The following is a 21,090-nucleotide window of genomic DNA, read 5'->3' as shown; positions in this document are numbered from 1 at the left end:
ATTGGCACAGACATGCCACTCAGGCTGGCCAAAGCCCTACACTTGACTCCAGGCAAGTCATGTCTCTTCGATGAGCGTGATTAATACTGTCTGCCTCTTAGGCTTGATGAGAAGATTAAGAAACAAGGTAGATAAAAGCCTAGCAAAGGGTCAGCCTTTAGTAGGTAGTCAAGAAATGATTGCTCAGATTATCCTACCAGTGTCTAAGTACCAGACCCCTCAGTCACAGTTCCTTCTGTTGCATTGTTTCTGCCTCACCTGTTGGCACTGGGGCTTCTCAGGTGACCTGTGCACCTGTGCTTTGTTCTCTGCGAGGTGCAGGGAGCCAGCAGGACCGTGGGGCTGCAGTGGGTGCGGTGGGGCAGGGGCGTGCTGCTCCCCTCTAGACTGGGCCCAGCAGGCACACACAATTTCCTTGCTTCCTCACTGCCACATGGTACTTCACTTGGGGTTTCATTCTGAGCATCTTAGAGACACCATGGAAAACATGCCTCAGCCCTCTGCTGGAGACATCTGCCGGGGAACATGAAACCACCAAAAAACACAGTCCGGTGGAAGAATCAAAACTGCCGATCTCTGCCCTTATGCCAGGCCCTGCATTTCAATCAGATGTAGTCTCGGGGGTTTTGGAACCTTTCTTCCTGTATAGCCACCCTGCCTGAGACAACCAGAACCCGGGCTTGGTAACCGTAGTGTCTAACACCTGTTGGGGACCTGCTCTGTGCCAAGCTTGTGGGAGGTACTCAGTAGGCCTTAGCACTTTAATACTCATCACAGTCCTATGAAGTAAGAACTGTGAGGCAGGGGGTGACCAGCTAGTAAGTGAGAGAGCTGGAATCCGAACCACAGCAGAATGACACCAGGCTGTACAGCTGTGGAAAGCATTATTACAGAAACCTCTCTTTTGGATCCCCTGCAGGGGGTCTCTGAAATGGTGTCCTCCTAGGGGTGTCACAAAGAGCAGGAAGCCACTTCTGGTGAGGCTTCTGCTGCCCACCTAGGAAGTGGCTGGCAGAAAGCAGACAAGGGGCAAGAGCAGGCACTCTGGAGGCTGCGGCCTGGGGCTGAGCATGCAGGCGGAGCTCAGAGCTTAATCTCCTGGGGTCTCAGGCCGCATTCCTCCGAGGTCTGCAAAGGCCACTGCTTAAAGGCGCAGAGGAGCAGCTGGGAACGAGAACAAAGCGGCCAGGCCCCCCTCGGAGGAAGGAAGGAGCGAGCCCCAGGAAACAGCTGATAGCGCTAAGCTCAGCTTGTTTTTTTCCTCTGCTCAACAGTTCTCCTGCCACGGCAAACAAAAGATGTACATTCTGATTCCCTCTTCTGTTTGGATTGTTCTGTCGAGTGGATCTGGTTTGTGATGAGCTGGGGGGTTGGGGGGGAAGCATCCTGGGCAGTTTCTTGCTCCGCTGGTCAGTTTGCTGGGCCACCACCAACAAAGGCAGAGAGCTTCCTTTTCTCCATGTTTCCCCCGACCTGGTCATCAACTCCAGCCTGGCCTGGTCACACCAGGGGCATGACGCTGGCATTTCTTCTAATGATGGAATTTAAGCTTGCCAACTTTTCAGATTCAGTGGGAGCTGGAGGTTTACTGGCAGCCTTGACCTTGAACGACCGGCACACACACAGACATACATTCACACACCCACTTTTTCATGGATATATAAAATCAGTATGTTGTGACCGGTCCCTTTCAGTCCCTTCGAAAGGCCCCTCCCTGTTCTCAGCACTGCCAGGGTCACAGTCCACTGCTGTCCAGAGTCACATTGGGACTGCCCAGCCTGGTCCTGCCACTCAGCTCCCATGTGCCCAAGGGTGAGAGTGACAACAGCTGCAGGGCCAGTGGAAGCCAGCATCCAAGAATAATGTAAGGGGTGTCTGCACAGGTCCTGACAGGCTGGCTCTGATCCCGATCCCGCCCTCGCATGTGCACCTCCCTCCAGTTTCAACACCGGTAGGTGTCAGGTGGTTCGGATGGGCCTAAGCAGTACACACGTGAAGACTTCTTGCTGCCCCCTGCGGGGGGGGGGGGGAGGGTATAGAAAGAGGCATCATTACTGGCTTCCTAAACCCTGTGGGCTGTGATACTTGATGCCCTGTCATGCTGGGCATACCTTGTTTTGCCTGACCAGGTGTTGACTATGTGGGTCCACTAAAAGGCACTGTAAAACCAAAAGAAAAAAAGAAGGAAACAAAACAAAAACCATACGCTAAACCTCCACGAAGGGTTTTGTTGCTGCTGACACTTGGGTGATCCCTATAGCCCTGGCAATGGCAGTTCTGGACACATGGACTAAAAGCGACTGTTTTGATGACACAGAGACTGATGCGTGGGGGCCCTTTGTCACTGCAGGAGTTAAACTAAGCTGTGAGAGGTCAGCGTGGTTGGACCCTGCCCCATGCTGGTTGGCTAGTTCTCTCCTCCCACCCCACTCTGAGGAGGCAGTTCACATGCAGAAGACAAATGGCATAAAGGGCAGGCAATTAATTTTTTCAGCTGGAGGCTGCGAAGGAATTTGGGTGCTTAGAGTCTGGCGTGTGCCTCTAATTCCATTCTTCTCTGTGAAATACCTCCACTCCTCAAGGAGGTGGTGCCCTTCAAAATTCCATCACTGACATTTTCTGTCTTTAGGGCCAAGAGGTAAATTTAGTCCTCAAAATTATTTGGAATGAATCTGAAGCTGTCCTGCATGCTGTCTTGTGCTCCCTCCATTACACCAAGAGGCTGTAGTGCTTTAGGATGGTGGGCCAGGTCTTCATTTATTTCCCTGGGGAGGGAGCAAGATGGCCCTGAAGCATGACTCGGGGGCTGGTCTCCACTCCTAGCAACCTTCATGGCGTGGAGCAGCCCAGCCAGCCTGATGAGCAGAGATACAGGCAAAGGATGAAGAACTTGTTGGGAAAAGAGGAAGGGAAGCAACGTAAGCAAGAATGGACCGGGGCGCGTGGGTGGCTCAGTCAGTTAAGCATCCAGCTTCGGCTCAGGTCATGATCTCACAGTTCGTGGGTTTGAGCCCCCTGTCAGGCTCTGTGCTGACAGCTAACTCAGAGCCCGGAGCCTGTCTTTGGATTCTGTGTCTCCCTCTCTCTCGGACCCTCCCCTGCTCACACTGTCTCTCTCTCTCTCTCTCTCTCAAAAATAAAATAAAACATTAAAAAATTTTAAAAAGAAAAAAAAGAATGGACCCAGATGAGGTCTTGATCCTTGATAGACGAGGAGAGGGAACGAGAGGACTGTAAGGGGAGGAGAGAAAGCTGAAGGGAACTTGGAAGGGTAAGAAAAAGCCACCTCACCTACTTCCATACAGGCAGTGTAATATAGTGTTCAAAGTGCAGACTTGTGTGTGAATCCTGGGTGGATGGCTTTGGGTAGGATTTAAACCCTCTGTGGTTCTGTTTCCTAATCTGTAAAATGGGAGATAAAATAGTGTCTATCTCATAGGTTTATCATAAAGATGAAATGAGAAATTCACGTAAAGCACTTGAGAAAATAGCATGTAATAAGCACATAATAAGTATCATACATTATTATTTCCAATTTTTCTCCCAGCCTGTGTCTTACATCCTTTCTTTTAGGACAAGGCATGTTCTCCACTTGCACCCTATACCTTCCTTCTACTGAGCAGCTGATGTTTATCTGGTGTCCTGATTAGCTATTTTAATCCTTAAAGTCACTCACCTCTGAAATCTGCGTATTGGAAAGGGGCCACACACAGAGCAAGCTTACCACCAGTGTTGCTAAGTAGAACTTACCAATCACCACCATCTGAACTGCACTTGGATGTTGTTTGTAGTCTTTCTTCATGCCTCTCCGACCCCAGCAGAAGGGAATGAGCCAGAGAGAAGCTGGACCCAGGAACAGAGAGCCCAGCTGAGAGTTGTAGAGAGTGAAATATTTTGTGCAGGGAGACCCTCCGCCCCTCCCACCTTAGCTCCCAGAATGAGCGCAAGCAGGCTGACCTCCCTCGGGTGGGATACTGGAGCCTCTCTCCGGGGAAGCTGAGCAGGCTAACGCAAAAGGTCTATGGATTTTCACAGGTGGGGTCCCCGCTGACATGGCAGGATCACCCTATGGTGAAGCCCTCACTTAACAAACTGCTTGTCAGTTTTAAACATGAGCAGTCAAAGATCATTTATTATTTGCAGAACCCTCCCAAATGAAAGATTATGCAAAAACCAAGAGAAGAAAGAAGCTTATAGAATGCAGGAGCAATGCAATGAATAGGAGAGAACTTTTTTATTTATAATTAATATCTTATGAGATTTAAGAGGAGATAAGAATCATATCCATGAACCAAGAACAAATGCTAGAAACAAAGAACATTCAGAGAAGAAAAGGACATTTGGAAATAGAAAAATTCATGAATTAGTTTGCAGAACAACATGCATAAATCTTAAAAACATTATGTCAAAAAAAAAAAGGAAATCTGGCACAAAAGAGTATCTACCATACAGTTCCATGTCATGAAATCCAAGAACAGGCAAAACTAATCTGTGGTAACAGAAATCAGAAAGTGGTTGCCTGCAAAGGAGGGAGGAGAATGGACTAGAAAGAGACACAAGAGAACTTTCTGGGTGGATAAACATGTTCTATATCTTGTTTGGGTGGTATTTATATGGGTGTATTCAATTATCAAAATTTGTCTAACTAAACATCTATGTACATTATTCTATATTAATTGTATCTTAATAAAAAACATTTGCAGAAATGAAATTTCAGAAGGATTAAGCCTCTAGATCTAGCTATTAATTTATAGGAAACACTAAGAATAAAGGAACGTGTTAAATGATACCACAGGGTTGCCATCAGCAAAATCTCACCTGGAGATGCTCTATAGCTTAGCCACTTTTTCTAACAAGAACTTTCAGAGGGCTGGGAGGCAGACAGATGAGGTACTTATATATTCACAAAAATTTAAGAGACATACCAAGCAATTACACTGTATTAAGCTTAACTGTATAACAAACTATTTAGAGTACAGGTTTATAGGACAAGTGGAGAAGTGTAATCATGTCCAGATATTTGATAATGTTAAAGAATTATTGTTATTTTTAAAATGAGATAATGGTATTGTAGTGCTTTGGCTTTGTTTTTTAAGTGGCCTTATCTTTTAGAGATTCATAGTGAAGTACAAATGATAGGATAGACTGGGGAAGTAGGAGTGGGTCAGAGACATAGATGAAACAAGACTGACCATTTATTGATAATTGTCAAAGCTGAGTGTAGCATAGACTGGATTTATTATTCTCATATCTTTTTTGTATATGTTTAAAATTTCCCATAATAAAATACTTAAAAAAAAAAAAAGAAAACGATTTGGAGGAAAAAATAGAGGGACTCTCCTGGAAAGAAAGAAAGGAAAGAAAGTAGATTCCTTTCTTTAGGAAATGAAAAGAAGGAAGGAAGGAAGAGGAAGGAAAGAGAGATGGAAAATACAAGCAAAAGATAAGAAACATAGGGGATTCATTGAGGATTTCCAAAAGGAATAAGAGAGGAAAGAATATGGAAGGGAGACAATGATCAAAGAAATAATATGAGAAAGTTTCCTGATTCTGACAGCCATTAGTTTCTGGATTAAGCAGCCAACCAGCAACCAGCATCACAGATGGAAAAAGCCCCACACCAAAGTACATCATTGAGAAATGTCATCAAGTTTGTATACTGGGCCACAAACCTCCCACACCTCACAGTCCCTCTCCGCCTCTTCTCTCTGTCTAGGACAGCACCCTCCTGGCTCCACATGTAGGCCGAGTTGCTCCCCCACTTTTAGAATTGGAGGAAATATACTGTGTGATGTGAAGCCGGGTTTCTAGGCAGCTGCTAAAGGTCTGGATGACATATCTGGGAATACAGACCAGTCAGATCTTGAGTAATCCTTGATTCATGGAAGCAGGAGATGGGAGGGAGCCGGGCAGATGGACTCCCCCTCCTTCACTCTCCCCTGCAGTTCCTCTTTATAACCCTTCCAGAAGAGTCTCTTGTGCCTGGTGAACCAGCAGCCATCTGTAATGCCTGGCATTGCATCCCCTTCCCTCACTCCTTTTCCCCCCCTCTATGTTCTATATAAAAACCTTCAGGGGCACCTGGGTGGCTCAGTTGACTAAGCCTCTGACTTCAGCTCAGGTCATAATATCAGGTTTGTGGGTTTGAGCCCCGCATCGGGCCCTGTGCTGACAGCTCAGAGCCTGGAACCTGCTTTGGATTCTGTGTCTCCCTATCTCTCTGCCCCTCCTCCTCTCATGCTCTGTCTCTGTCTGAAAAATAAATAAAACATTAAAAAAAAAAAAAACCTGGGAGAGGAGCCAAGATGGCGGAGAGGAAGGGAGCTCTGTAAACTTCGTCTGCCCCATCTATCGAACTGAGAAGGATATTACTCTCATCTGCAAGAGCGGAAGGAGAAAATACAGACTCCAGAAGGAAGAGAACCTGAAGGATACCTGAGAAAAAAGAAACCAATTTTGATATAATATGAAATATACTTTATATAATTAAAAAAAAAAAAAAGAAGGTTTAAGCAAGGCGATGTGGGCAGATCTCCTACTGAAATCCATCATTCTGACCACAGTGGGATGGGAGAAATGGATTGGAGGAAAACAGGGTAACTATTGCCGGTCGTGCAGAAGAGAACAGAAGCAGCCTGGATGGGTGCTGGTAAAATGAACTGCAGAGAACGGATCTCTTAGTGACTTCCACAAGAAAAATCTCAAAGATGAATATTTTCTTCCTCATCTTCAAGTTTTTCTTTTTATATTTTACTGTAAGCATAACATAACACCTATTCCTATCCAAGTTTAGACTTCATCAAGTTACTGAATTAAGTGAGAAGAAAGACTATAATCAGACTTGAAGGGTTTAAGAAATAGTCATGATGATGCAGATATTTATTTTTAATGCGTCTCAAGTAAAATCATACAAATCATATAACTATAAATTGTTTGAAACTACAAACAAAAGAGCAATCACCAAAATTCCAATACTCAAAAGAATGATTAATATGTATATATTCTCTTCCTTTTCAAATATTAAAATTTTTATATAATTATAACCTTAATAAACTGAATTTTTATATGCTTTCACTAAAAAAAAATTAAAAAAAACAAAAACAAAAAAAAGACAAAAACACAAAAAACAAAAAACAAAACAAAAAACCTTTCAAACATGTAGGAAAGTTGAAAGAATTTCACATCAAGAACCTGTATACCCATTACCTAGCCTTTACTGTAGACATTTTGAACAGCTTTATTGAGATATAATTTAACTACCATGAAATTGACCCATTTAAAGTGTATATGTCAGTGGGTTTTAGTATATGCATAGAGCCGTGCAAGCATTATCACAGTTCTAGAATCTTTTCTTCATCCCAGAATTCCCTACCCTTTAGCATCACTCCCACTCCCCTTCTCCCAACCCTATGCAACCACTAATGCACTTCCTGGCTCTATGGAATTGGCTCCTTTGAACATTATATGTAAATGGAAGCATACAACATATGGCCTTTGTGTTTGGTTTCTTTAACTTGGCACAATGTCTTCAGGGTTCATCTATGCTATAGCATGTACAGTATTTCATTCCTTTTTATGACCTATGTTCTGTTGTATATCGTTAATATTTTATTAGATTCACTTTGTTACATGTCTATCCGTTAATCCATCCCTCTATTGATCCATCAATCCGTCTTATATCTTTTATGTATTTTTTAATGTTTATTTGCTTATTTTGAAAGAGAGAGAGACAGAGCATCTGAGCAGGGGAGGGGCAGCGAGAGAGGGAGAGAGGGAGAGAATCCCAAGCAGGCTCCATGCTCAGTGCAGAGCCCGACAAGGGGCTCAATCCTACCCTGAGATCATGACCCAAGCCAAAATCAACAGTTGGATTCTCAACTGACTGAGCCACCCAGGCGCCCCTCTTTTATGTATTTCTAGGTAAGCTCACTCCCCCTTTCCCCCAACCCTTAGCACCTTGGCCTTGCACAAGGTCACCCTAGGTACAAAAGAAGCTGGGAGATGGAGTGTTTAGCCTTCTGGCCTCTCTAGTAGAGGGATAGAAGGGAAAAGGTAGACTGAGAATGAGTTTTTGCTATTTTGGCATACAATGTTTCTCAACTTCATCCACATTTCTCCCCCTAGTCTCCCCTCCCACCATTGCATCCCACGGATCTTGTATTCCAGAAATGCCGAATTCCTTAAAGCTCCCCACGTTATTCCTGGCTCCATCTCTTGCATATGCTCATTAGATGGCGAGCCTTCTCTGAGTGACAGACTCTTCCCTCAAGATTCAGCTCAGCTGTCATCCTTCAGTGAAGTATCTCTTACACACACACACACACACACACACACACACACACACACACACACCACTTGTGGCCTCTCTGTGCTTGTTTTATACTTCCATTATTGAATTAACCTTTTGATCTGTCTCTACCAGCCTGTATATGATGAAGGGCAAGGGCCAGGTATTATATGTTTTGGTATCCCTAGAACTCACTGGAGGGCATGGCTCAATAAATATTGGTTGGATAGTGAATGCAAAACATCTAGTTACCTCTTTACTGTTGTTTATTTAACAAACATTTTGTTGGGCATGCACCAGATGAGGCCCTGCAGTAAGTACCTAGTTTGGATACAAAGATGAGTAAGACTATATCCTGGGCCTCAGAGGAGCCTACAGGACCTTTTGTCTGGACACATGCAAAACTAGACAAGATGCCAGGGCAACAGATATAAACTGGGACTGTACTGGGAAAACCGGAACATATGGTCACCCAAATTATATACTAGCTTGTATGAAAACAGCAGTGCCACGCTGACTCATGCCCAGCCCGTCAGACCCCAGTCACTTCCAGAACAGGCCAATTACTTCTCATTAGTGCTTGGGTCATATACGTTTTTCATTGTTGTTATCCATATAGAAATTACCTATGGAATTTAATATTCCTAATACATTATGTATACTGTGCATATAAAAAGCATATACTTAAGCAATTAGAAAAAAATCACCTAATAAACAACTAAAACACCTTCTAACTTTTTTGATGTACTGGGATGCATATTTGTAATCAGTATGTGAAACCCAGTATATATTTAGACTTCTTGGTATTAACAATAGACTCAAGTCTGTTGTCTTTATTGATGGGCATTTGGATATTTCCAGCTTGTGACCTTTACGAATAATGGAGCTGTGAACACCCAGAATAGATTTCTTTTTCCTTCTTCTGAGTCATTTCTTTGAGATACATACTCCAAAGGTAAGTAAACTGGTTGAAGAACAGAACAGTTGGTACATATTATTGTCTATGACTCTATATCTTACCTCCTAAACGTCTGGGTCAATTTACAGAGCACATCTGTTTCTCACAACTCTGCCAATAATTTATATTATCATTTTTATGTACTAATAGAAGCATATTGTCATTTTAGGGTATGCTTTGAATTTTTAATTGCTACAGAAGTTATGCATTGTTCTCTAACCAAAAGCAACTTAGTTTTTATGAAATCATAATGTATATGTGTGTGTATATACATACATGTATATATGTGTCTGTATACATGTGTATATACACATATTATAAACCATGTATATATGTGTGTGTATATACATGTGTGTATACACATACACATGGTTTAGAATATGAGGCATATGTATTCATTAAATATTGAATTAATGATTATTAAAATCACACATTCACAAAAAGACAATAACTGCATGATTCCACTTACATGAGGGACCTAGAGTAGGCAGATTAATAGAGACAGAAAGTAGAATTGGGTTGCCAGGGCCTGGGGAGGGGGAACAATGGGGAGTTGTTTGATGGGTATAGAGTTTCAGTTTTGCAAGATGAAAAGAATTCTGGAGATGGATAGTGATCATGGTTGCACAACAAGGTGAATGTACTTAATACTCTTGAACTGTACATTTAAAAATTATTAAGATGACAAATTTTATGTTATATGTATTTTGCCATAATAAAAATATATATTTAAAAGATACTTTTTAAAATCCAGTGGTCATTTAGCATGTATTGCCATTAGAAAGGTGCCTACAAAATATAGTCATACATGTTAGATGAAATTTCATGTGTGGAATTTTCTAGATTAAAATAACTACACTAATTTTTCAATGCAGAGACAGGCAGAGATGTGTGATATTAATATCATTATGTAGTGAATAGAATAAGAATGACAGACCAGATAATATATGAACATTCAATATTAGCAATAAAGTGCTCAACCTTTAAAAACCCATGCATCTAAGGGTGCATGGATGGCTCAGTCCTTTAAGTGGTCAACTGTTGATTTCAGCTCAGATCATCATCTCATGGTTCATGAGTTCAAGCCCCACACTGGGCTCTGCTCTGATAGTGTGGAGCTTGCTTGGGATTCTCTCTCCTCCCCTCTCTCTCTGCCCCTCCCCCACTCACGCATGCATGCATGTACTCTCTCTCTCTTTCTCAAAATAAATAAGTAAACTTTTTAAAAAATATATGCATCTAATTTTCTATTATCTGTGAATAAAATACAGAGGCCATGCTCAGGGGAATCATAAAGACATCCCCTGAACATTTCACCTTAAAGATGAAGTGGGGAAATCACGGGCAGCTTCATCTGTCCCTTTTATAACACACTCCAGCTAAATTCTCTTTATGTCTTATATGCCAGAATGGACCACATGACTTGCCCCAACTGTACTAGATAATGCTGGGAAAACAGGGACTAGAATAGGTTAGACACATTGCCACCCCAAATAAGTTAAGGTTCCCTTAACAAAGAAAGAAAAGGAGAATGGGTATTGGATAGGCGATCTGCAGCGTTTGTTATACTCACATCAGTGTTTTTGTTTTGTTTCTTATTTGGGGTATTACAGGCTGGAACCAACGGTTATATGGCTCCTGAAATCCTAATGGAAAAAGTGAGTTATTCCTATCCTGTGGACTGGTTTGCAATGGGATGCAGTATTTATGAAATGGTTGCTGGACGAACACCATTTAAAGATTTCAAGGAAAAAGTCAGTAAAGAGGATTTAAAGCAAAGAACCCTGAAAGAAGAGGTCAAATTCCAACATGATAACTTCACAGAGGAAGCAAAAGATATTTGCAGACTATTCCTGGCCAAGCAACCGGAACAACGTTTAGGAAGCAGGTAAACTACCGAATAACAGAGGTGATTAGCAGTGTCAGCATTGTCCATGGGGATTTGGAAAGTACTATGGATTAGTGCCGAGGCCTTGAAGTTTTTTAATTATTTTCCTGTTATTATTTGCATGTTATATGCTTAACTATTTCTGATACTTTCAAACACTGTGACCACTTGATATGGAACAATCTCCAAGAGATAAATGTGTGTATATATGCCTATACATATATACATATCTTGTTTTCATAGATATATAATATATAAATATATAAATGTATAAGTATAAAATATATATTATATTTAATATATTTTTTAAATATTTATTTATTTTGGAGATAGCGTGCGAGTGGGAGCAGAGGGGCAGAGAGAGAGGGGGAGAAAGAATCCCAAGGGGACTCCCCACTAGGCATCGAGCCCAAGGCAGAGCTTGATCTCATGACCTCAGGATCATGACCTGAGCCAAACTCAAGCGATCAAGAGTAGGACACTTAACACTTGACTGCCACCCAGGCACCGAGAAAATTCTGCCACTTAATTTTTTTAATTAAAAATTTTTAATTAAATTTGTTAATGTTTATTTTTGAGTGAAAAAGAGAGAGCATAAACACATGCTGGTGGGGGAGGGGCAGAGAGAGAATGGGGAACCCAGGATCCAAAGTGGGCTCCAAGCTGACAGCAGAGAGCCTGACTCAGGGCCTGAACCCACAAGCCCCGAGATCAAGACCTGAGCTGAAGTCAAATACTCAAAGACTGAGTCACTCAGCCGCCCAATCGCGCCACTTAAAAAAAATTTTTTTTAGTGTTTTTATTTATTTTTGAGAAAGAGAGAGACAGAGCATGAGCAGGGGAGGGGCAGAGAGAGGGAGGCTCCAGGCTCTTGAGCTGTCAGCACAGAGCCAGATGTGGGGCTCAAACTGGTGAACTAGGAGATCATGACCTGATCTGAGGTTGGACACTTACCCCACTGAGCCACCCACATGCCCCCAACTGTGCCACTTTTAAATGGCTCTGCAAGATATCATCAATCAACAGATTTTTAGTGAGTACATATCATGTTACCAGCTATGTTGAGTACAGTTGAAATTCATTTTTTTATTTTTAAAAATATTTTTTATGTTTGTAAGAGAGAGTGTGAAGAGGGGAGGGGCAGAGAGAGAGGGAGACACAGAATTCGAAGGGGGATCCAGGCTCTGAGCTTTTAGCACAAAGCCTGACATGGGGCTTAAACTCATGAACCATGAGATCATGACCTGAGCCTAAGTTGGACACTTAACTGACTGAGGCACCCCGACATTCATTTTGAGAAAGTCAAGCTTTACTGCTTACATGGAATAATAAGATCAAGATATTTAGAAGAAACACAATAAGTAAAAGCTGACCTGTAAAAAGGCCCTTGGCAGTGGGCGACTATGTTACATAGAGACAAAATCAAGGGCTTTATAGTCACAGACACAGACTCACATCTCAGCTCTACTCTGTCGTTTTACCTCAAGCAATTGAATTGCTTTCTCAGAATCTCAATACCTTCATGTATTAAAATGGGGAGTTTATGGGGGTGATAATTAACTTTATATCAACTTGACTAGACCACCATACTCCAATATTTGATCAGTCATTCTGGATGTTTCTGTGCAGTTATTTTTTAGATAAGATTAATATAAAAATCTGTAGTCTTTGAGTAAAGGAGCTTATTCTTCATAATGTGGCTGGGTCTCATCTAATCAGTTGAAGGCCTTACCAGAAAAAGACTGACTTCTCTGAAAGAGGAGGGAATTCTGCCAGCAAACCAACTTTGGACTTGAACTGCAGCTCTTCCCTGGGTCTCCAGCTTGACAATCTACCTTGCAGAATTTGGACTTGCCCAATCTCCACACATTTGTGTGAACCAATTCCTTAAAATAAATCATTCTCTCTCCCTCCCCCCTCAACCTCCCTCCCTCTCTCTCTCTCTCTTTCTCTCTCTCTCTCCCTCCCTCCCTCCCTCTCATGCACACATATTGTCAGAGAGAAAAAACATTTCCTCTACCCTCTTAGTTTGGAAGCCTACAAACTAAACTGACAAAAGACAGAATAGTAAGAGAAAGGACAGTTTTTATTCATGCACATATACAAGAGTTCACAGAAAAACATGACTGGGATCAGTTAGAATTAGATGCCATGTTAGCTGGGGAAAGGGAGCAGGAGAAGAGTGCTTACAGGAAAACAAATGATTTCTTAGGATTGGTGGGGGGATGGGCACTTAAGAGAACTAATGAGTTTTGGGAGAGATAAATGGACCCTTAGAAGAATAGATAGGAGATATGATAGTTTTGTGACAATGTTGAGGTGTGGTCCCTCTGTCACTGGTGATAAAAGTCAATCTTTCCTGGTTCTAAAACACTCAGGGAGAAGATTTATGAGTTGAGTTTTTGGGAGAGTCTTTGCTTCAAGGCAGATAAGGGGAGTTCAGAACCTGTATCTATTGACTCTCAAATGCCTTTAGCTCAAAATAATTTTTATACTGCTGTAGTACATTCCAGACCCCTTCAACATCCTGTTGGTTCTGTTTCTCTAGAGCATCCTGACAAAGACCATGGGATATTTTGAGGTTTAGATATATCTAAAGTTAGATATAATGTATGTTAGGAATCATTTAATAAACAATAGCAGTTATTATTAATTTATTCTAAGAGAGATAGCAGATAATATTTTGACTAAACTATGAGCTTGAATGTCTTAAATTCTTGGACTAAATTTTCAAAATTTAAAATTATATACAGGGGCACCTGGGTGGCTCAGGCTGTTAAACGTCTGACTTTGGCTCAGGTCGTGATCTCATGGTTCGTGAGTTCCAGCCCCATGTCGGGCTTTGTGCTGACAGCTCAGAGCCTGGAGCCTGCTTCAGATTCTGTGTCTCCCTCTCTCTGTGCTTCTCCCTTGCTCATACCCTGTTTCTCACTCATTTTAAATAAACATTAAACAAATTTTTAAAAATATATACAAATATAAGGGTGCCTGGGTCGCTCAGTCAGCTGAATGGCTGACTCTTGGTTTCAGCTTGGGTCATAATCTCAGAGTTGTGGGATCAAGCCTCACATCAGGCTCCCTGCTGTGTTTGGAGCCTGCTTGGGACTCTCTCTCCTGTTGCCCCTCTCCCCTGCTCACATGTGCTGTCTCTCTCTCTCTAAAAACAAATAAAAAATACATTTATATACAAATATGAAAGTTACAACATGAAATAACATGACTGATTTTTAATATTACACCAGAACTTAAGCAGTAAAATTACCTTAAATCTTCCAAGCAACTACTTGTTGCTAGTGAAGCTTCTAGAGTAAGGCTGCCTTAATTAAAAATATTTGAGTATGGAGGTAAATTTTTACTTTTTGACCTGCATTTTTAAAGTTTATTTATTTTTGAGAGAGAAGTAGACAGGGTAGCAAGGGAGGGGCAGAGAGAGGGAGACAGAGAAACCCAAGCAGGCTCTGCACTGCTAGCACAGACCCCAACATGGGGCTCAAACGAATGAAATTGCGAGATCATGACCTGAGCCAAAATCAAGAGTTGGACGTTTGACTGGCTGAGCAAGCCAGGCACCCTGACTTGACTTTTTAAAATAGCAAAACAAAACCCACTTGTAATAACTTTCAAAGCATGACAGATACCAAACTAACAAGTATTTTGAAATTTGGTGGACATTCTGCATTTGTGTGAAGTAAAACCTGGAGCTGATTTTCCTTTGTAGATTCTAACATTGTATTAGTGTGGTCAGAATAGGCCACGTCATGATAACAAGCAAATCCCAAAGTCTGTGCAGCTTAAAACTAAGGGGGGGTTTTCTCATCCATACAAAGTCGGTTGTGGGTCCAGCAGCACTGCAGGGTGTCCCCCGCTGAGCAGTGACTCAGAGACCCAGGCTGCTTCCTTCGGACAGCGCTATTGGAACTGGCCGCTTCCAGTTGCTCTAGCAAGAGGAGAGAGCATGGAGAACCTAGGGAGCTCTGTACTGCCTCAGTCAGGAAGTGACCCGCTTGCACATCACTTCACATGCACTTCTGTTTGGCCAGAATGAGTCTTGGCTCCGAGCACGTTCAAAAGGTCTGGCTAGCGTTGTCTTTCATGTGCCCAGGAAGGAGAGGAGACGCACAGAAACAGTGACCTCTGACCATGGCTACGGCCTGGGTTCTCAAGCACGGGGAGGCTGAGCGGGAGCACCAACAGTGGCAGAGGCAGCAAGGAAAGCAGACAGTCTCTTTAGATGACTTCCCTGAAGGGAACACCACCGCTTGCCAGGATTGATTGAAAAATCTATAAACACGCTGTGGGTACATAAAATGAAATGTTGACAAACTTCTTCAGGAAAATGCCACCTTAAAGCACTGGCACATTGCCTGAAGCTGCTCCATCAAGCAAAACCTTTTAATAAAGCATCTGCTGTTGTGACTGTTTTGAATAAAACTGTTTACAACATTAGAGAAAAGGCATATAAAAACCAGCTGTTCAGTGAAAGGCAAAACCTTCTAACATTTTCATTTCAACTCTCTGTATCTTTTTAAAAATTCAAATGAAATAATGCTTGATTGAGTTAGTGGTGTCCTTCAAGGCCAAGCAAATGCCTACACAGCATGTCACTCAGCGGACAGGTCACGTGGCCCCTTCCTGTTGCATTCACGAACATTTGAAATAAATTTAAAAACCCTTTGCTTTCTTTAGACATCACCAAAAGGATCTCCCCTTTGTCTTCATAGATCTGTGAATTAATTTTGCGGAGAAGTTGAAAACTTCTCTGAGCATCTCACAAGGGCACCTGATAGGAATTATGGTGTTTTCCAATAAAATAAAAGCTGAAGCCCACTGAAGCATTTTGCAGGTTTTATTCTGGTCAGTCAGTGCAGCAGAACAAGATCAAATAACCATGCAAGCCTCTGACTTAAGTGCTTTTCCAACACATAATTTCATACCAATACATATGGTTATTGGCAGACCAAACCCCAGAGTGTATGGCCAGGTGATATCTTTGCTCCATTGGCTGTTATAAGAAAATCCATTGTAATCTCTGTGTGGGGTTCAGGAACACAAGAGCACCTGTAAATGCTGTGAAATAAAATCTACTCCAACAAGCAGGAGAATCTCCTTTCCTACGGCAGCCGGTTTGGCTATTACAAAAGATGCCGCCTCCATCAGTAGCCTCTCCTGTTTATCCAAAGCGTGCCACATAATGGTGGGCCAAAAGGTCTCTGCATGAAGCTGTCAGTGGAAGATTCAAGAGTAAAATAATATTCATGCTATTTCTAATTACAGACCTGATGTAACAGACACTCGTCAAAAAATAAAGTGATGAGCTTTGCAGCGGCCCAGACGCTGAGTCGAAAGAATAGGGGTCAGAAAGCCTAGTCTTCTGTTGTCAGCATCAGCCACCACAGACATTTAGTGAAAAAGGGCATAAAGCATGGACCCTGCCCGTCTAGTTGGGGTGTTGGAGAACATAAAGAAAACCTTTAGTCCTTTGTGACTAGTTGCAAAAGGGCTGTAGTCCGCCGTCCCTGATGGACCAGCCAAGGCCATTCGGGCCTGTTCTTGAGATGTTACTCGAGAACTGTGCATCCTGATGTCAAGACTGGCTTGACAAGTTTCTCAAGGTTACTGAGCCCCTGGGCGCTCTTTGTTTACCCAAGTTAAAAGTGCTCAGAGTGAGTTTAAGGACCTCTCCTGACCTGTGGGACAATGTGTTCATGCCTGCTCGTGGCCATCGAGCTCCTTCCTCCTGGCATCAGGTCCCATTCCAACTCTTGTTTTCTTTGAGACCCAGAGACTTGGGATTCATTCTTGATCTACTTGGATGGAATTCTAGCTCTATCCTTGTTCTGCCACATGTAAACTCTACGTGATACCCTCCCCACACCAAAATCTGATACCTTAAAATGGTGAGTGTTGCTGTGTAAATTATAACTCATAAACCTAAGTTCAGAGAAAAATCCTCCCTCGAAGCTTCAAATGATCTCAGTAACCCTCCCTCAAGACTCTGACTCTACAGGACGTACGTAAGCCACACACACTGGTCCGTAAGTTCTAGGAGACGGCAAGCCTGCATTTTCCTTTCTTTCAATTGAGGGAGACTTGGTGGCTTTGGGAAGAAGAGAGACACCTTGCAGTATCTCCTGATGCAGTTCTCCAAACCTGTTTTTCAGCTGGTTCACAATGAGAAAAGTCCAAGGAGTCCTGCACCAGCCTTTCTGGATGGTGCTAAGCCTGAACTACAAAAAAACAACCCAGAGAATGGCTAGACATCAGATTCCTCCAACTGAATTTCTCTTTTTCACAATAATATTTGATCACAATTTTCATTTGAAAAACTCACCTGTACCTTTTGGTTTTTTCAGATGCACAGCTATTTATGAGTGCAGAAGCAACTGAAGAGATTAAAAGAGGCTAAAAATACAGTTAAAAGACAGACAGGCATTGCTGTGAGGGTTGACTGTGATAACATAAGGGTAGCGCTTCATTTTGTGTTAGCTGAGAGTAGGCTCTGGATAGATGGTAGTTATTCTCATTACCGTGTCTAGAACCCATTGGGTGGAGTCTGGTGCAGAAATTGTCTGACGTAGTTGGGAGTCTCTGGAGGGGATGTATGGGAGAAGTCCTCAGTCCTTTTCCTGAAAGCTTTTTGATTACTGGAATAAATGTGAAGGGAAAACTATGAGCGTGATTAATTTTTACTAAGATTGATTAATGACAGAAATTTAATTTTCCAAAAGGGAAGACATTTCTTAGAGCAACATATCTATTCACATAAAAGAAAAAGGAAGAAGCACCTGGGTGGCTCAGTTGGTTAAGCATCCGACTCTTGGTTTTGGCTCACGTTGTGATCTCATGGCTTTGTGAGTTCAAGCCCTGCGCTGGGCTCTGCACTGGCAATGCAGAGCCTGCTTGAAATTCTCCCTTTCTCCCTTTCTCTGTCCCTCCCCCATTTGTGCTATCTCTGTCTCAAAATAAATGAATAAACTTAAAAAAAAAAAAGGAAAAGGAAAAAATCATTTGAATCTGATCCCACAATACAGCCCCCTTTTTATTTCTTTAAAACCTAGACTTAAGAGGAGCCAAAAGAAATGTGTAGTAGGCTGTCCCTAGTATGGTTCCCAGAGATCCTGCTTCTGTTATCCACACTCCTGTGTAATCCCTTCCCTTAAGGGTGGGCTGGACTTATGGATTTGCTTCTAAAAATATTGCAGAAGTAATGAGATGTCATTTCCAAGATTAGGTTGTAAAAGACTGTGCTTTTCTTTCTTTCTTTTTTTTTTTTTTTTTTTACCTCAGGCTCACTCTCTCACTCTCCCTCTCCTCTCTTTCTCCTATAAAAATTGTGAGATAATAAATGTTTGTTGTTTTAAGCCACTAAATATTGGGGTAGCTTGTTACACAGCAATAGATAACTAATACAAGAGGTTACATAATTGGGAACATACATTTTTCTCCCATATTCTAAGGCAAATACTGGAATAATTTCTAGAACAAGGCCTTGATAACAAATAACCACAGTCTTGGATACTCTTCATTAACGTGACTTAAAATTACTAATGGATTTTTTAAGTCTTTAAAAATATTGTGGCAGTGGGGGGAGGGAGGTGGAGCTCCTGGAAATCATGTCATATGAAGAATGAGGAGATGTGGTGCTGTCTTTGGGAATGTGGTGGGAAGAGACATGATTCTCTTGTTCTGTCTGACTCTGAAGGACAGAGCAAGATGCAGTGTCTGGAAGTTGCAGGCAGGCAGGTTCTGGCCCCTCTGAATTTTGCTTGTATTTCCACAAAATACTAAGAATAAAAGTCACGTCAACTGCTTGACTCTAAAAATTAGATCTACATGTGAAGGTTATCTGCAAACAATGAAAATGTTCTTATCTGTGTAAGGTGGAATTGTGGGTAAGTTTTCAAGTTATTATTTTTCTAAGTGATTCTTTAAGTCGTTATATTGTCTTTGCAATTAAAATGAAATGTATTATAGGAAAAGAGTGCTGCACATTTTGTATTGTTAGAACATTTCCTGTTTTGGTTTGTTAGTGTGACTCAATCTGACCATCTCATTTCTTCACAGAGAGACGTCTGATGATCCCAGGCAACACCCTTTCTTCAAAACCATCAATTTTGCTCGCCTGGAAGCTGGCCTTGTTGAGCCCCCATTTGTGCCAGACCCTTCCGTGGTTTATGCCAAAGACATCGCAGAAATTGAAGATTTCTCTGAGGTTCGGGGAATCGAATTTGATGAAAAAGATAAGACATTCTTCCAAAGATTTGCAACAGGTGCTGTCCCCATAGCATGGCAGGAAGAAATTATAGAAACGGGACTGTTTGAAGAATTGAATGACCCCAACAGGCCTGCAGGTTGTGGGGATGGTAATTCATCCAAGTCTGGTGTGTGTTTGTTATTATAAGTCGTTCTCTCTACCAGATGGGCAGCAGGAATCTCAGCTGACATAGTCCTCGAATGTTCCTAACACATGAGAATCTGTTGAATGAGGACTGATCAATCAGGAAGGGCATTTCAACCATAGAACAGTTCAAAGGACAGGTGAGCTCACCACTAGGACACATTTTTCTCTTGCCTTCCTCCCTCCTTCCCTCCCTCCCTTCCTTCCTTCCCTCCTTCTCTCTCTCCCTCCACCGCTTTCTTCTCTCTCTTTTTTCATAAAGATGAGTCGAGTAAAGTCTCAGTTTTCACCAAGGGCTGGGAAAAGGAACACTCAGGATTATTTTGATAAACTAAAAGCATGAGCCTACAGCATCATGTCCCTGAAAATGGCACAAAGTCCTAGGAATAGAGAATGGACGTCTGTGGTGTACTCAGTAATGAGCATTTGCAATTCTTAGTCAATAATCATTTTAGTTTTCTTTGTTTATATCCCTTGCTCCCTTCATCTTTCAGTATTTCTTCTGCTTCTGTACTTGTAAAAAGGATTTGGAAGCTGGAAATAAATGGACCTGATATTCTCCCCCTGAAAAAGAATGGATTGTAGTATTTTGGCAATATTTTAAATTACAGAATAATTTTTAATGTACTGAAAGCCTCTGATTCATATTTTTGAAATATTTCACCATTATAATGTTGAAGTATTTTAGATGTAAACATACATGAGCCCTACGTATTTAAAGTATTCCATAAGTCCAGTCCTTTAGGTAACATGCTACAAATTGCTTACATGTATTTTTCTACATCCCATTGGTTCCCAAACTTTGCTGAACTTTGGAATCACCTAGGGATCTTTAAAAATACTGATGTCTGACTCTTGTGCCCAGATTTTAATTGATCTGGGGTACAGCCTGAGCATCTAGGTTTTCAGAAGCTCCCCAAGGGCTTCTGATGTGAGGCAGGTCTTAGAACCATGGCCTTGTAGGCTTACATGCTGCTATACGTGGACTCTTGTTTGGGTTGCTCAAAGCTTCGATTATACATTGGACAGCAACTTTTCAAACACCCATAAAATATGTAATTTTGGCAGTTGCAATATATATGAGGCTGAAGATACTCTGTATTCATCTTGTAGATTCTCTTGTCCTTGTACACTTCCATTCTTCACACATACCTTCGCAAGTAGATCTCTTGGCTATTTCAAGACCTGAAGGAGAAATACCAACTCGGAAACTGATTTGAACAAGTGGTAGCCCTCAGCTCAAGTGGCTGCCCAGCCAGCATCATATTGTAGAATTAGCACTTCTCAAAAGCACAGCCAACGTGAAAATTCTAAGGGTGCAAAAAAATATTTTGGACACAAACATAAATCTGAGGTGATTATACTTAAAGAAATAAAAAAAAAGAGGGGTGCCTGGCTGGCCTAGTTGGTAGATGATGCGACTCCTGATCTCAGGGTTGTGAATTTAAGCCTCATTTGGGTGTAGAGCCTACTAAAAAGAGTAATAATAAAATGAAATTTTTAAAAAGGAACAAAAGAGATACATGTGTGCATAAGGAAATCTCAGTTGACCCAGTGCT

At 41.9% G+C, this 21,090-nt stretch overlaps 1 protein-coding gene across 1 annotated transcript in view; it reads left to right on the top strand.

The window, feature by feature from the left end:
• GRK7 (G protein-coupled receptor kinase 7) overlaps positions 1–20,160 on the top strand; it is a 32,386-nt gene extending 12,226 nt beyond the window's left edge. Inside the window, exons 3-4 of the mRNA XM_029940134.1 lie at positions 10,859–11,133; positions 19,198–20,160. Coding sequence (XP_029795994.1) covers positions 10,859–11,133; positions 19,198–19,534 — 612 coding nt within the window. The 3' untranslated portion in view covers positions 19,535–20,160. The remainder of the gene's footprint in view (positions 1–10,858; positions 11,134–19,197) is intronic.
• Positions 20,161–21,090: the final 930 nt, after the last annotated feature.

The sequence above is a fragment of the Suricata suricatta genome, chromosome 5 (assembly GCF_006229205.1).
Source record: "Suricata suricatta isolate VVHF042 chromosome 5, meerkat_22Aug2017_6uvM2_HiC, whole genome shotgun sequence".
NCBI classification, from domain to species: Eukaryota; Metazoa; Chordata; class Mammalia; order Carnivora; family Herpestidae; genus Suricata; species Suricata suricatta.
The sequence above is the reverse complement of the archived record's forward strand: the minus strand, read 5'-3'. Positions and strand labels throughout refer to the sequence as shown.